Here is a 17,999-nt window from a genome sequence, read left to right on the forward strand (position 1 = left end):
GGATGAAAGATTCGTGGATGAGGAACGTGAGAGTGAAGGACTAGAGTGCAGTGCAGAACGTATCTTTTTTCGCTCTGACCGTAACTTAGGTACAGGGGTTCATTGGATTCCACACTTTCTCCTTTTTCTATTGTGGATCACGGATTTGTATTTTAAACCACCTCGGATACTATATCCTCTTGAAAATGAGAGTCGAGAACGTGAAATGGACATTCACAGTGACTTTTATCTCCACGACAATACATCGGTGAAGCACTTTAGCTACGGAGCTAACGTGATAGCATCGTGCTTAAATGCAGATAGAAACAAAAGAAATAAGCCCCTGACTGGAAGGATAGTCAGAAGATCAATAATACTACTATCAGGAGACACCGAACCAAACACTGGACCTGTAAATACACGGTTAATGCTGTGCCGCCTGTCGAAGCCTAGCAATGCTGTTGCTAACGACGCCATTGAAGGTAACTTAGCTACCGGATCTCTTCAGAGCTATGATAAAAACATTAGCGCTCCACCTACGCCAGCCCTCATCTGCTCATCAACACCCGTGCTCACCAGCGATCGACGGCGCGACGAAGGACTTCACCCGATCATCGATGCGGTCGGCGGCTAGCGTCGGATAGCGCCTCTGCTATCCAACTCAAAGTCCTCCTGGTTGTGTTGCTGCAGCCAGCCGCTAATACACCGATCCCACCTACAGCTTTCTTTGCAGTCTTCATTGTTCATTAAACAAATTGCAAATGATTCACCAACACAGATGTCCAGAATACTGTGGAATTTTGCGATGAAAACAGAGCTGTTTGTATTGTGGTACAATGTGTCCGAATACTTCCGCTTCAACCCTTGACGTCACGCGCAAACGTCATCATACATAGACGTTTTCAAGCGGAAGTTTCCCGGGAAATTTAAAATTGCACTTTATAAGTTAACCCGGCCGTATTGGCATGTGTTGCAATGTTAAGATTTCATCATTGATATATAAACTATCAGACTGCGTGGTCGGTAGTAGTGGGTTTCAGTAGGCCTTTAAACTTTTTTTTAAGCATATTTAAACATTTTTAGCTCTCAAATTAAGCATTTTCAAGCATGTTTGGTTGAATTAACTAGAAATATCCATACTACAGTATTATTGGCCTCTACAGGAGACCAAACCAATCAAAGCTTAAAAACTAACAATAAAGGTAAAGCCACACTGAAACGCCCTCAGGAAGAGGTGCTTTAAAACATGGCTAGTTAGCTAGTGGCTGATGTCCATCCGCAATCGGGAGTGTTTTAGCTTCTTCTAAATCACTAATCCTCGCCTCCATGGCGACAAATAAAGTACGGTTCTTACAAGTATCATCCCTGCAGAATGAGAAATAGCTAAACATGCTTCACTACACACCGTAGAAGGATACGATAGCTCACCGGCGTCACAATGTAAACAAATGCCACGGGTGGATTTACACCTGACATCCACTGTAATCATACCAAGTACAAGAGCGTATCTAGTCGATACTACTATGATCAATATTTTTTATCGTCACAAAATGTTTCTTCTTTTTTTTTTAATTCATATTATATTCATAAACTCGGGAACTTAAATTATGACCAATGTATGAGCCTGTAACTACTTGGTATCGGATCGATACCTTAATTTGTTGTATCATCCAAAACTAATGTAAAGTATCAAACAACAGAAGAATAAGTGATTATTACATTTTAACAGAAGTGTAGATAGAACATGTTGAAACGGAAAATAACCAGATATTAACAGTAAATGAACAAGGAGACATTTTGACAGCTTGTCCTTTATCATTTTGACAAAATAATAGAATGGTAAATGACACAATATGTTACTGCATACGCCAGCAACCAAATTAGGAGCCTTTGTTTGTTTACTTCCTACTAAAAGACTAGTTGTCTAGTATGTTCACTATTTTATTGAAGGACACAATTGTTCTTCGATTGCAATAACAAACATATGTTTAATGTACCTTAAGATTAAAAAAAAAAAAAAATGCCATTTTTGTGTGGTCCTCTTCATTTAGAAAAGTATCGGAATACATTTTGGTACCGGTACCAAAATATTGGTATCGAGACAAACCAAATAGGGCCTTACTATTAATCGGTTTAAAAATTGTAATCCATTAATCGGTTTAAAAATTGTAATCCAATAATCATGAAGATGTTAATAATTAGAACATCGTTAAATGGATATTCTTCTCTATCATGTCTTGCACCTCCAAGGTAGGCTCCTCCTCCTCGCGAGAGAACTTTCCAATTCAGTCTGCATAGACCAGATCACAACTATGATCAAAGCATAACAAGACACAGCTTAGAGACACTCTTTCGTCCTTTGGCAAGACTTTGCTCTTCTGGTGAAATCTGTCAACCAGTGATGTTCAAAGTGTAACTTGAGGGCCATTTGTGGAATGCATCTTTTTTTATAGAACATTGTAGGAACAAAATAAGATAACAAGAAACCCATAAAAATGAAAAAATAGAGCAAAAAGGCATAATGTAATGAGAAAGGGCTGAAATGTTGATGCAAACAATGAATAAAGACACAAATATTAATACCAAATAAAGTAACATATAATTAACGTGTTATTATTCACAAACAATCCCCAACTATGTCAAAATCTCCCCAAACTTGTCTCATTTGCTTGTGCTGGTTTGTGCCGCAAAAATGTTTGCCCTAACTATTATAGTTTTGATGTTATTAACGTTTTTTGATTGATAAGCAGCCCCCTCACATTGTCAAATATCCCCCAAACTTGTCCCAATCGTTTGAGCTGCAAAGATGGTGTTTGTGCTGCTTTCGTTACTGAGTTATTAAAGATTATTTTATAGGTCAAATTTTTAGGTACTCCCCTGTTCTCCAAATTAAGCCAAAATATTCCCATTCCTTTGTGATACGTTTGTGCAGTAAAAAGTATTAATTCGAATGCTTTCATTTTCGAGTTATAAATGTTTTGAATTTACAGAAATGATGTCATCGTGAACCTGGCCCCACCACACACGCAAAACTTCACAAAACTCTGTCAAAATGGTCTCATTCGTTTGTGCTACGTGCTGGTTTGTGCCGGTTAAATGATCGATTGTGCTGCTATACTTTTTGAGTTATTGAAGATGAACATTTCAAAAGCGCATCATGAAGTACGCTTCACTGCCTCTGGGGATCGATAGACATTAGCCTGGAACACCCGTGAAATTAAAAGTTTTAACAGCTTTTGCAAGTTTTACTTTTTTACCACAGTAAATATGACCCTCCAAATAACATCATTGGCCAATGTAAGCATGTTTAAGCACTTAAGTTGTATATAAAGCTGTCTGCATCTCTGCATTAGCAGATGCAAGGGTTAAATTTGTCTTCTAATTAATGCTAACATTTCACATTTACTTATTTTCAAACGCAAAACACACCTAGATATAAATTAGTTTGCAAATAAATGAACATTGGTAAGCTTTACCTACTTATGCATGTAAAACATAGTAGACAAGTGTTTTTTAATTTACTGTAAGGTTTGTAGACACTAAGCCAACCCAATTTTCTAATGATTTGATTAAGCACAAACGATTGGGACTGGTTTGGGGAGGTTTTGACAAGGAATTATAAATCACTAAAATGTTAGTAACAAAAATTATAATAGTTAGTGCAAAACATTTTGCAGCACAAACAAATGAGACACGTTTGGGGAGATTTTGACATGGTTGGGGACTGTTAATGAATAATATGTTAATTACGCATTAATAGCATAAAATCCATACAACGTTAATAACTTAAACTATAATAGTTAGAACCAACATTTTTGCAGCACGAACGAAAGACTATTTTGGCTTAATTTAGACTTAACTTGGAGAATGGTGGGTCTGGCTTACCTTTTGATTAACCTATAAAAGAATACTTAATAACTTAGAAACGAAAACCGCACAAACCACCATTTCAACTGCACAAACCAGCACAAACAAATTAGACCAGGGATGTCAAACTGGTTTTCATTGAGGGCCACATCGCAGTTATGGCTGTCATCAGAGGGCCGCTTGTAACAGAGAATAATGTATGAATTTGCCTCTGAATTTTATTATTAATTATATAAGTTCTTTTAAGTAGACTGTCGATTTTACAGTAAAAACTTAACATTTACAAAATGTTGTTGTAAAATAGTGTTTTGAGGTTTTTTTAACTACATTTTCCGGTAAATGGAAAAACAGTACCACTGTTTTTGGGGGGTGTTTTACGGAAAAAGCTGGCAGTTACGTAGCCAGAATTTTTGTGTTAAATTTACATTGTATTTTACAACATTATATTGTGAATTTTTTTATTCTGGCAACTTAGCTGCCAGTTTTTCTACCATAAAAACAAATGTACCGTCTTTCCATTTACAGTAACACACCATTAAAAACAACAACCGTAGATTTTACAGTCAAAAACTGGCAGCTCAGTCAACAGAATTTTAACGCAAAAACAGTATTAGTTTTTTTCAATTTACAGTAAAATGCTGTAAAGAACAACGTAAAATGTATTGCCTTTTTTATTAATTTGATGGGTAGTTTGCTGTAAAGTTAAGTATTTTTATTTAGACAAAAACAAATATTTTTTGCAATAATGGATACTATTAAAGTTTCAAAGGTATGCAATTTCAAGAAGTACATATATTTTTTCTGTCAAAATGAAAAAAATCCAATACATTTAGTGAGAAAATGTATTGACACATATCATTTGCAGGTGTTTGCGGGCCAGATAAAATGATTTTGCGGGCCATATCTGGTCCCCGGGCCTTGAGTTTGACACCTGTCAATTAGACTATTTCAACAGTTTTGGGAGAAGCAGCAGCCAACTTCACACAGGTCTACATTAAGGGTTTGCCTGCAGCCACAGCTTTGTTCAACCTGTGTTTTTTGGCCTGGCGTTAGAGACTCCAGGGGTTATTTGAGACCTGACAACAATAGAAAGTATACGGTACATTCACAAAATCGCCTCAAAAGCAGGTATTGTGTTCAGATTAAACACAAAGCAAGTACAAAATACAGTATATTCACCATTGAGCACACAATTGGTCTAATCACATCACTAGAAACACATTTCAATTGTGAGTTGTTGTGAAAGATGACAGCTGCAGGGCGTTGTTGTGTTCACGTTTTGCTGCCAGTGTTTCCAAGTTCGCAACACATGTGCATGAGTGTGAAATGTGTTTTGTGACTGGTAATGTGTTGTGAGAGAGTTTTGCAAATTTTGTCTAGGTGCCTGGACATTGTTTAAGGTTTGGCCAAAAGAGTGTTAGATAATGAAAAAATGTGTGTAGGCCACTGAGAATTTGGCTCTGAAAATGGTTTTAAGCATTTTAGTAATTTTGAAAAAACTGCAATGTCCATAGCTGGTACGCATGGAAGTGTTGCTCCTACTGAGCTCATTCACTCATTTTATAAAAAAAACCACATCTGGAATCACAAAACACTCACACAGATGCAACCCAGGGTCTTTTTTTAACCACTTCTATTTTAGGTCTGAACATGGTTTTTAACCACTCACTTTTAGTGTGAGTTTTCCACCCACACCACTGTTTTATATGCAAAGTTGGCAGTATTAATTTAACTCTTATGAAAAGCTTTTGAGTGTATTCAGGTTCTCTACTTAGTGTCATATAAACGGGCACACACAAAAATCATATTTTGTATCTGCATCCCCTTAGGTTTGGGACACGTGCACCACCTACAAGTGTCAGAAAACCCTGGAGGGACACGACGGCATCGTGCTGGCGCTCTGCATCCAGGGGTAATACAGTGCACATGTTCACATAAACACAATTTGCAATTGCTAGCCGGTTATAAAAAAAGTCCTTCCCCCAAAGCATGATTTGACCACATAACGATTTTGTTCCCATAGAAACCGCCTCTACAGTGGCTCTGCAGACTGCACCATCATTGTAAGGGACAATCGCCTCTCTTTGCTCTTAAAGGGGTCCTTTTATGCAAAACCCACTTTCTTTACCCGTCTGTACTTGTTTTTGTGTATTTGAGATTAGGGGTGCAACAATTCGCAGACATTGTCGACAATAAAATTTGTGGCACAAATGAATTTGTTGACAATAGTCATCATGCGGACAACGTGGCGGGTGAAAATATGTAAAGTTTGGGAACATTTCCTCTTATTTTTGTTAAAGACATGAATAACTTGCTCATTTTGCAAAGTATATCTCGTTTTAATGACAACACATCTGTGATACGAGAGCATTTCAAGCAGGGAAATGTCCGACATCTGTAGGATGCCGTCTCAACTCTAAGATAGTTAGCTTGTTACCTTGCTAGCTAGCTAACAAGTGTGAGACAAAGTTGTCTAAAACATACAGTACAGGCCAAAAGTTTAGACACACTTTCTCATTCAATGTGTTTTCTTTATTTTCATGACTATTTACATTGTAGATTGTCACTGAAGGCATCAAAACTATGACACCTGTGAAGTGAAAACCATTTCAGGTGACTACCTCTTGAAGCTCATCGAGAGAATGCCAAGAGTGTGCAAAGCAGTAATCAGAGTAAAGGGTGGCTATAGAAACTACAATATAAAACATGTTTTCAGTTATTTCACCTTTTTTTGTTAAGTACATAACTCCACATGTGTTCATTCATAGTTGTGATGCCTTCAGTGACAATCTACAATGTTACGGATGTTTTGCGAGATCTCGCAAAAGGTTTTTTTCCTATGTCAGTGAACCGGAAGTAAAACAGACACAGCGATGGTGAACCGGAAGTGAAAGAGACAAAGCGATGGAGGAGCCTACCTATCATCCGTGGGAGAAGTTTATTGATTTCTATTTTAGTATTGGCCTAACATATAAAGACATCGAATCGTATCATGGTCCCACAACAGAGCACAGATGATGGGTAGGCTCCCGCATGCTCCCGCACCTCCATCGCTGTGTCTGTTTTACTTCCGGTTCACTGACATAGGAAAAAAAACTTTTGCGAGATCTTGCAATACATCCATGTCCCTTTAGGGGCTCTGTACAATGTAAATAGTCATGAAAATAAAGAAAACGCATTGAATGAGAAGGTGTGTCCAAACTTTTGGCCTGTACTGTATATTTAACTATCATTGTAGCCAAAGTCTGCCAGCTAAACATTGTCTAAATCCATTAAATTACTTTTCTCTGTCAATTTTCAGTGCAATGAAAAAAGGCACAGTAACAATCTCACACACACAAACACAAAACATTAGGCACCAATGCAATGCAGTGTGAGAATCACTGTTCTAAACTTATATCTGATCAGTAGACTCGATTATGGAAGCTCTAAAAACTACAACATGGCCAACGGGGTGGAGACCCAGTCTAAGTGGGCTTGGCCTGGAGGAGTGCTCGGGCACATAAATAAGACCACCCACAAAACGCCGCATTCTGAAGAGACGGTCAGAAAGTGGCTTGAGGATGGTGTGTAAAACATAATCCATGCAAAATTTTGACCAAAACACCACCATTAAATGTTATGTAGACCAGTGTTTCTTAACCATTGGGCCAGGGCCCATTGTTGGGCCACGAGCGCCCCCTCGAGGGCCGCCAACAATATCTGTTTACTAGCTGTGGTCTGTATGGGCCGCAGCGGTAGTGTAATGACAATATCAAACAAACACAAAAAGTCTGGAGCTGAAGTCATTAAGAAGTTTCTTAAGCGCAAAAATTATGACTAAAGTGATAAAGCTCTATTTTCATTTTCATTTCATTGACAGTTTATTTAATAAGTACCGTATTTTTCGGAGTATAAATCCCCTCCATTCCCCCCAAAAACGGATTAACTCGCTGGAATATAAAGACAATATAACATACCGCATTTTTCGGAGTATAAGTCGCACCGGCCGAAAATGCACAACAAAGAAGGAAAAAAACATGTATAAGTCGCACTGGAGTATAAGTCGCATTTTTTGGGGAAGTTTATTTGATAAAACCCAACACCAAGAATAGACATTTGAAAGGCAATTTAAAATAAATAAAGAATAGTGAACAACAGGCTGAATAAGTGTACGTTATATGAGGCATAAATAACCAACTGAGAACGTGCCTGGTATGTTAACGTAACATATTATGGTAAGAGTCATTCAAATAACTATAACATATAGAACATTCTATACGTTTACCAAACAATCTGTCACTCCTAATCGCTAAATCCCATGAAATCTTATACGTCTAGTCTCTTATGTGAATGAGCTAAATAATATTATTTGATATTTTACGGTAAAGTGTTAATAATTTCACACATGTCGCTCCTGAGTATAATTACTATGAAAAAAAACTGCGACTTATAGTCCGAAAAATACGGTATATATATTAATATTAATTTAGTTAGAATGTGTTTATTTTACCACTGCATGTATGTATATTTATTTTTTTAATCAGTTTTTATAAGTCCCTTCTTTTGCAGTATGTTTGATTAGTATTCATTTTTGTAATCAGCCTGACCTAAGCCTTGATAATAATCTTTGTGATTAACCCATGCTTTCATATCATTTGACAAAGTTTATCCTGCTAAACTATAGGTAAGTTAGATATAATTATTGAATACGAATAAAATCAAGAGTAGGATTACTAATTCAGTGTTCATATTTGAGTGTCCCACGGGACCCTCCGTAGTGCAAATGTTGAGCCTCGTTGTCAAAAAGGTTAAGAACCCCTGTTGTTGACCATGTGGAAGTGTTTTAAAATGTTGGTGGGAAAAAAACAGAATATGACCCCTCGAAAGCAACGTTGTGCAAAATTTTAACTTTCTGGCTGCTTGTATAGATGATGTAATAGAAAGTGTGCCTTTGTGCGCTTTGTGTAGGTATGGGACATCCAGACTCTGCAAAAAGTCAACACCATCCGTGCCCATGACAACCCTGTTTGTACGCTCGTCTCCTCCCACAACATGTTGTTCAGCGGCTCCCTCAAGGCCATTAAGGTACAGCCATGGCTCATCCAGTGTATGTGCTTGAAACCACCTGTGGCCTCTGGAGCGTACACTGTATGGAGAGGGACGTAGCAATATCTGTTTCCATGGTTACGAGGAATGGGGAAAAAAAGGGGGAGGGTGTATTTCTGTCCTTTCTTATGCAACTCAAGCAATTATCTCTTCTCGCATTTTGTTTTTACTATTTCAGTTGATGTGTATTTGTTAGAGGGTTCACCGGCATTGTTTAATGAAATCTGGATGAGCCAAGATAATTACACAATAATACACATTGTTAAATGAGTATTAGACACTATTGTACTGTACTGTGAAAGTGTCCCTGATGTGGTGGTGTTTGCAGGTGTGGGATATCGTGGGCACAGAGCTGAAGCTGAAGAAGGAGCTGACTGGGTTAAATCACTGGGTCAGAGCATTGGTGGCCTCCCAGAACCACTTGTACAGCGGCTCATATCAGACCATTAAGGTAAGGGGAAGGGGCTTCATTACCAACACATGAATCAGACGTTTGTCCGTCAACAAAACACACATAATTATGAATCATTACACACTCTGCAATGAGCCTGGTGGTATATGTACTTAGCGTATTTACTCAAATAGTGGCCTATGTTCTAATAAACGCTGTGCCTAATTAATTGATGGGTGCGTCGCATACTCGAATGAAAAAGAAAGAAATTAGTGTAGACCTACCTTTGAGCGACATACCGAATACAATGTGGAATAGTATATCATCATTGTTGCATTACAATTGTGTATGACCCACAGTGAAATTTACAACTACAATCATACATCTACTGTTGTATACTCATTATTGTATAAACAATTGGTCTGAATTATTAGGGCAACACTTTTTAGGCATTTTTGTTCTTTGAACCAAAAGATTTTAAGATTAAATATTAAAGTACCAATGATTGTCACACACACACTAGATGTAGTGAAATTTGTCCTCTGCATTTGTCCCATCCCCTTGGGGAGCAGTGGGCAGCAGCGGCGCCGCGCCCGGGAATCTTTGATTGATTGGAGCTTTTATTAGCAGATTGTGGGGGAAGAGAATACCGCACTTTTCGGAGTATAAGTCGCACCGGCCGAAAATGCATAATAAAGAAGGAAAAAAACATATATAAGTCGCACTGGAGTATAATTCGCATTTTTTGGGGAAATTTATTTGATAAAACCCAACACCAAGAATAGACATTTGAAAGGCAATTTAAAATAAATAAAGAATAGTGAACAACAGGCTGAATAAGTGTACGTTATATGAGGCATAAATAAACAACTGAGAACGTGCCTGGTATGTTAACGTAACATATTATGGTAAGAGTCATTCAAATAACTATAACATATAGAACATGCTATACGTTTACCAAACAATCTGTCACTCCTAATCGCTAAATCCCATGAAATCTTATACGTCTAGTCTCTTACGTGAATGAGCTAAATAATATTATTTGATATTTTACGGTAATGTGTTAATAATTTCACACATAAGTCGCTCCTGAGTATAAGTCGCACCCCCGGCCAAACTATGAAAAAAACTGTGACTTATAGTCCGAAAAATACGGTATTTTTGTTCTCTCTATGCACCTACAATCTTCAATGATATAGAGCAGTGATTCTCAAACTGTGGTACCACTAGTGGTACGCGGGCTCCATTTAGTGGCACGCCAAAGAATCACTTAATTAAATATTCAAACACCGTGTTACTGTTCAAACTGTGTGTAATGCTACAGTGGCCAACATATTGAATATACTTGTTGAATAAAACAGCTGCCTTTTTTTTAATGAATACTTAAGCCAGGGTGCCCATTACGTCAAGCGCAAGCTAGCGGTCGATCGTGGAGGGTGTGTCAGTCAATCACCAGCCAGGCATTTAAAAAATAGACCTAAAAATTAGCGATCATCAATCTTCACTACGACGTCAATTTCGTCACTTGATTGACATTCACGGCACCCGAGGGTCTTGTGAGATGACGCTGGCTGCTGCGAGCTCATTATTAAGAAAAAATGACCGACAGGAAGGCGAGAAACACTTTTTATTTCAACAGACTCTCGCGCCGTACCTGCCGTCACAACTCTAAAGACCGACTGCACGGTTCCTACCTTCACAATAAAAGCGCTGCTTCATCCTGCCTGCACTAACAAAATAAGAGTCTCAAAGCTAGTGCACACAAACTAGCAAGCTACGGAGTTTGCCGCCAATGTATTTCTTGTAAAGTGTATAAAAACGAGTATGGAAGCTGGACAAATAAGATGCCAAAAACCAACCACTTTTATGTGGTATTGGACAGAAAGGAGGACTTTTTTTCTCCTCCGTTTGAAATTGTGGACGTTATCATCACTACTGTCTGATTCCAATCAATGCAAGTCATCAGAATCAAGTAATACACCAACTTATATTCTTGTCTTCATGAAAGAAAGGAATCTATGTGTGTTAAACATGCTTGTATTATCATTAAACACCTTTAACCTGTTAACAAAAAGGTGTCTTTCATAAATAAATAAATATAAATTATATATATATGAATGAGGCACCGTATTTTTCGGACTATAAGTCGCAGTTTTTTCTCATAGTTTGGCCGGGGGTGCGACTTATACTCAGGAGCGACTTATGTGTGAAATTATTAACACATTACCGTAAAATATCAAATAATATTATTTAGCTCATTCACGTAAGAGACTAGACGTATGAGATTTCATGGGATTTAGCGATTAGGAGTGACAGATTGTTTGGTAAACGTATAGCATGTTCTATATGTTATAGTTATTTGAATGACTCTTACCATAATATGTTACGTTAACATACCAGGCACGTTCTCAGTTGGTTATTTATGCCTCATATAACGTACACTTATTCAGCCTGTTGTTCACTATTCTTTATTTATTTTAAATTGCCTTTCAAATGTCTATTCTTGGTGTTGGGTTTTATCAAATAAATTTCCCCAAAAAATGCGACTTATACTCCAGTGCGATATATATATGTTTTTTCCCTTCTTTATTATGCATTTTCGGCCGGTGCGACTTATACTCCGGAGCGACTTATAGTCCGAAAAATACGGTAGATCTCCTCGATTTGGTCAATTGAAAAGTAGCTGGCCTGCAGATAAAGTGTGGGCACCCCTGACTTAAGCCTACTACACTACTGTATTTTAATGTTGGTCACTATGGTGGCACTTGGACAGCCAAATTTTTTTGTGAAGCGGTACTTGTGGAAAAAAGTTCGAGAACCACTGATATAGAGGACAATATTGAAGACACTTCCCTCTGTTCTTGCTGCTGGCTTCTTGTAGTTTACACCTCTTCTTCTGTTTACCTGGCAGATTTGGGACATCCGCTCCCTGGAATGTGTCCACGTCTTACAGACCAGCGGCGGGAGCGTCTATTCCATCGCTGTCACCACCCACCACATAGTCTGTGGCACCTATGAAAACCTCATCCACGTAAGTTCATTTCTTCGGTGGGTCCTCTAAATCCATTTAAATGTTTAAAAACATATCTCGTCCAGGTGTGGGATATCGAGTCCAAAGAGCAGGTGCGGACCCTGACCGGTCACGTGGGGACCGTTTATGCGCTCGCTGTCATCTCCACGCCTGACCAGACTAAAGTGTTCAGTGCCTCCTATGACCGTTCACTCAGGGTGAGGAAGGTGTTTCTGCGGATATTCTACTTCACTGCAGAGAATACATGTTTTTTTTTGTGCAGGTGTGGAGCATGGACAACATGATCTGCACCCAGACCCTGCTCAGACACCAGGGCAGTGTCACAGCTTTGGCTGTGTCCCGAGGTCGCCTTTTCTCTGGAGCGGTGGACAGTACGGTGAAGGTAGCGTGCTTAAATTTCACTTCCATTCTACATGCATCGCCTCCCGGTCTGCTCCATCCAGTCAAGGACCAGGATCTTGTGGCTTTTCTCTGTCAAAATAAAAGGACTGACTGCAAGAGCATTCGTAGAACACAACCAGCCTCATTTAAGTGCCTAATCATAATACAGGAAATTCAAATTATTCCAAGTCATTGACCAATTTTCCAGTCATGAAAAGCATTCGGAAAATGAGTAAAAGGTCCTGGAAACAGTTAAGTTATCCTAGAAAATAGTTAACCAAATGCAAACAGGTTAAAATGCATGCACAAGGTTGTCTGTTGTCACCTTATATTTTAGGCAACATTAAGGGGTTATTAGTTTACTTTTATTTTAAATATTTTTTTTGTATTCTAGTTTCTTCAAAACAGCCACCCTTTGCTCTGATTACTGCTTTGCACACTTTAGGCATTCTCTTGATGAGCTTCAAGAGGTAGTCACCTGAAATGGTTTTCACTTCACAGGTGTGCTTGAAGCTCATGGAGAGAATGCCAATAGTGTGCAAAGCAGTAATCAGAGCAAAGGGTGACTATTTTGAAGAAACTAGAATATAAACATGTTTTCAGTTATTTTACCTTTTGTTAAGTACATAACTCCAAAAATGTGTTCATTTATAGTTTTGATGCCTTCAGTGACAATCTACAATGTAAATAGTCATGAAAATAAAGAAAATGCATTGAATGAGAAGGTGTGTCCATATATATATATATATATGTATATATATATATATATATATATATATATATATATATACATATTTATACTGTGTATGTATATATATATATATATATATATATATATATACTGTTTATATACTGTGTGTGTGTATATATATATATATATGTACTGTGTATAATACATATACTGTATGTATATATATATACATATACTGTATGTATATATATACTGTGTGTATATATACTGTATATATATATATATACATATACTGTATGTATATATATACTGTGGGTATATATACTGTATATATATATATATATATATATATATATATATATATATATATATATATATATATATATATATATATATATATATATATATATATATATATATATACTGTGTATATATATATATATATATATATATATATGTATATATGATTAGAACATTTTAGCATTATGTTTGTATGCAATTACAGTGTGTTGATCTTCAACTTTTTTGCCACTTCATTTTATGCACTATGGCATTTAGTCGGCTTTTAACGAGGACATATACCACAATAATATCGTATCATGAGATTTTTTTACTTTTACATCTCCAATCAGCAATGAGTATCATTAGGCACATTTTCACAATTTAATAACTTCACAAAGATATTTATCTTGTTTTTTATTGGCCCTCTGCATACCGTAAAACTAAAAAGAATTCAATATTCAAGTGTGTGTTGTTTGATATTACTCTAATTTGCTCTGTCGCTTGTAACACAAAGTTGTCGTGTAAAAATACAATAGCTTCCAGCACAGTAGAGCAGGAGAAGTTATGGCCTCTATGTAGTCTACTACAGATGGAAAGTCCTATACACATTTGACTGTATTTGTTTTTTTGATTACTCCTTGATTGGACATTTGCGTGTGTTCCGCAGGTGTGGACATGCTGAACAAACCCCAGCGGTGTTGACATACTTGCGTGTGTCAGCGAGACCTCAAGACTCCATTTCCTTCTCGTTTGTTTGTCTTCACGGCCACAGTCCTAAAGACCGTGGAAGTGGTCATGCCTAACGGGTCCTCAGGGACCCCCTCATCACACCACGTGCATTATGGCGGACACAGACGTTGCCTGTAAATGCAGTCAGTAAGATTTTAGTGACCTGATGGACTGACGAAGGGTAACGCACACTGCTCGAAGAACTTGTCACGGCTGGTTTCACAAACAGTGTTCATGTTCAATGCAGCCTCTTGAATTTCCTATTTACAGTATTGTGTAAAGTGAGATTCCACTCCACAGTGACTGAGGGAAAAATGTCTCATTAACATCTCTCTGCTCCTGCTAAGCTTTGTGAAACCAGCCTTTAACGGAATAAGTTGCATCAAATGTATGTCATGCTGGTCAGTCCGGTACTTGTGTAAAAAAAGAAAGAAAAAAAATACAAATACGTTTTTATGAGTGCCATATATGTAAGGAGCTTGAGGACAATTGTCTAACTCGGTGTCACGCACATTAGTACCGAACCACGAGCTTTGTGTGCTAACGCAGGCGAAAGGTAGCGATGGTGGAACCAATAAACTCCAAAACAAAGTGCCACTGAGCACATGTGACGTGCAAGCACCCATATTGGGTTAAATATCGGTCCGTAGTCATAGCAACGTGTCGGCAACAGCCCACATCAAATTTGAGTCTGCCGCACCCACAGAACTTGTGACATAAACATTTGAAGACGTAAACATTAGAGGACTCTCACAGATGTTACTTTCATGTTAGTGCACATATGACCACTACGTCGATATTTCTTGTATACGTGTAATCATGTGAGCTTGACTTGATCATCGATCAATAAAACTGTTGTACTCTTTGGCAACGAGTTGTATTCAAACAATGGAACTCCATGTCATCTTCTCTCCTTTTATTGGTGAATTGCCACCACTCGATGGAGCAATAATGGCAACATTTGATCCAATTTGAAACCCCCTGCTTGAAAAAGATGCGTTTAGTAGTCCCACTCCTATGGTAGAGATGTGACGTTCACGAACGGGGAGAGTCTTTTGAGTGAACGGTAAGAGCCAATTCACAGTCATGAGCCGTTGTTTATGCACATGCAGATAACGCGGCAACTACACTAGAAAATGAGTCAAAGAAAACAGCATTTGGATTCATTTTTTAATGAATTTGAATTGTTTTCATTTATTTATTTTTATCCACTTTTTTGATTACCGAATTTTTCGGACTATAAGTCGCAGTTTTTTTTAAATTTATACTCAGGAGCGTCTTATGTGTGAAATTATTAACACATTACCGTAAAATATCAAATAATATTATTTAGCTCATTGACGTAAGAGACTAGACGTATAAGATTTCATGGGATTTAGCGATTAGGAGTGACAGATTGTTTGGTAAACGTATAGCATGTTCTATATGTTATACTTATTTGAATGACTCTTACCATAATATGTTACGTTAACATACCAGGCACGTTCTCAGTTGGTTATTTATGCCTCATATAACGTACACTTATTCAGCCTGTTGTTCACTATTCTTTATTTATTTTAAATTGCCTTTCAAATGTCTATTCTTGGTGTTGGGTTTTATCAAATACATTTCCCCCAAAAATGCGACTTATACTCCAGTGCGACATATGTTTTTTTCCTTCTTTATTATGCATTTTCGGCCGGTGTGACTTATACTCCGGAGAGACTTATACTCCGAAAAATACGGTATTTGTTCTACTGTATAAAGAAGTTCAAGCGTACACATGCCACATATTTTTTGTTAACATTTTCATTAGGTTTTAACTTGTATTCTAGTTTTATTTATACGTTTTATATACATTTTCTTCTTATTCATTATTTGTGTATATATTTTTTATCTATTGCTTAAATGCTCTAGAACTACGTTTTTTAAGGTGAGAAAAATTCAAAAATAATGACCACTCTAAGGAATGTTGACAAAGAAAACAAAAAATAAACAAAATAAAAAATTGTAGGCAACATTTTAGAATAATTGCCACCAATAAAAAACATATGTGTAAATTTACGATATTCAGTTCCACAAACCAGTGATTGTTTCCTTGATTAAAATAAACGGTAACAAAAAAAAACCTATAATAATGTATAATAATACCGTATTTTTCGGAGTATAAGTCGCTCCGGAGTATAAGTCGCACCGGCCGAAAATGCATAATAAAGAACGAAAAAAAACCTATATAAGTCGCTCTGGAGTATAAGTTGCATTTTTGGGGGAAATGTATTTGATAAAACCCAACACCAAGAATTGACATTTGAAAGGCAATTTAAAATAAATAAAGAATAGTGAACAACAGGCTGAATAAGTGTACGTTATATGAGGCATAAATAACCAACTGAGAACGTGCCTGGTATGTTAACGTAACATGTTATTATTAACTATAACATATAGAACATGCTATACGTTTACCAAACAATCTGTCACTCCTAATCGCTAAATCCCATGAAATCTTATACGTCTAGTCTCTTACGTGAATGAGCTAAATAATATTATTTGATATTTTACGGTAATGTGTTAATAATTTCACACATAAGTCGCTCCTGAGTATAAGTCGCACCCCCGGCCAAACTATGAAAAAAACTGCGACTTATAGTCCGAAAAATACGGTATCTAATATATATAATAATGTAATAATATAATAATGAGCCAGCTCCTTTCAAAGAGCTATAAATCAATTTTCTACAAAATGGTGAACATTGAGGGCTGTCAATACAACAACCAACTCACCATTATTGATGTGCGATACCACTGGTTTTCTTTCAGACCCGATACGGAGTTAGATTCAGACTGGTATCAGCGATACCAATACTCTGTGCAATTATACCTAAAGCGTCTGCTAAAATTTAAAAAGGTGTGTTTTTCCAATAATAACATGTCTCATAGCATAAAGAATACAATACAGAGTTATTTATTTATTGAAACTGAAATATATTGAGGCAGTAGCATGAATAACAATATAGCCAAGCTATTACAACAGAAAAAACAGAAGATAAAATCATTCAAAGTACAAAAAAATGGTGTTTCAAATCATAAAAAAAAGAAATATGTTAAATAATAGAAACATTAAAATAATTAATAAGATCTAATATTAGAATAAAAATTTAAAATACTAAACAGTAAAAATGTAAGAAAAAAAACCTGAAAAATGTAATGAGTAAAAAGCTGACCTTTTTATACTACTAATTAATAATGGTATACTTAATCACCTGAAACACAAAGTTTTGTGTTTAAATATGTATAATATCTGTTTATTGCATTTTGTTTAAAATTGAAAACTATCAAAATGGACCCCCATTCTTGACTTTTCAGTATGCGGCCTTTGGTGAAAAAAGTTTTTAAAATATTAGAGGCTCTCAAAATAAAAATACAATATACTTAACATACAAACAAAGTTTAGTTAGTTGTTTGATTAAAAAAGAAAATAATACTAACTTATGAATTGATTTATTTGAAAAATTACCACAACCTTTATAACCACTAGCTGAGCATTAATATTTTTGTAGAGGTAGAATTTTTGACACACAAGG

At 36.7% G+C, this 17,999-nt stretch overlaps 1 protein-coding gene across 2 annotated transcripts in view; it reads left to right on the forward strand.

Moving 5' to 3' along the window:
* Window positions 1–15,304, forward strand: part of traf7 (TNF receptor-associated factor 7) — a 34,736-nt gene extending 19,432 nt beyond the window's left edge. For both annotated transcript variants that reach the window (XM_062037014.1, XM_062037015.1), the window contains exons 15-22: window positions 5,676–5,758; window positions 5,870–5,909; window positions 8,797–8,913; window positions 9,263–9,385; window positions 12,237–12,356; window positions 12,422–12,553; window positions 12,619–12,738; window positions 14,378–15,304. In XM_062037014.1, coding sequence (XP_061892998.1) covers window positions 5,676–5,758; window positions 5,870–5,909; window positions 8,797–8,913; window positions 9,263–9,385; window positions 12,237–12,356; window positions 12,422–12,553; window positions 12,619–12,738; window positions 14,378–14,392 — 750 coding nt within the window. In that variant the 3' untranslated portion in view covers window positions 14,393–15,304. The remainder of the gene's footprint in view (window positions 1–5,675; window positions 5,759–5,869; window positions 5,910–8,796; window positions 8,914–9,262; window positions 9,386–12,236; window positions 12,357–12,421; window positions 12,554–12,618; window positions 12,739–14,377) is intronic.
* The last annotated feature ends 2,695 nt before the right edge of the window (window positions 15,305–17,999 follow it).

This window comes from Entelurus aequoreus, linkage group LG25 (assembly GCF_033978785.1).
Source record: "Entelurus aequoreus isolate RoL-2023_Sb linkage group LG25, RoL_Eaeq_v1.1, whole genome shotgun sequence".
In the NCBI taxonomy this organism is placed as follows: domain Eukaryota; kingdom Metazoa; phylum Chordata; class Actinopteri; order Syngnathiformes; family Syngnathidae; genus Entelurus; species Entelurus aequoreus.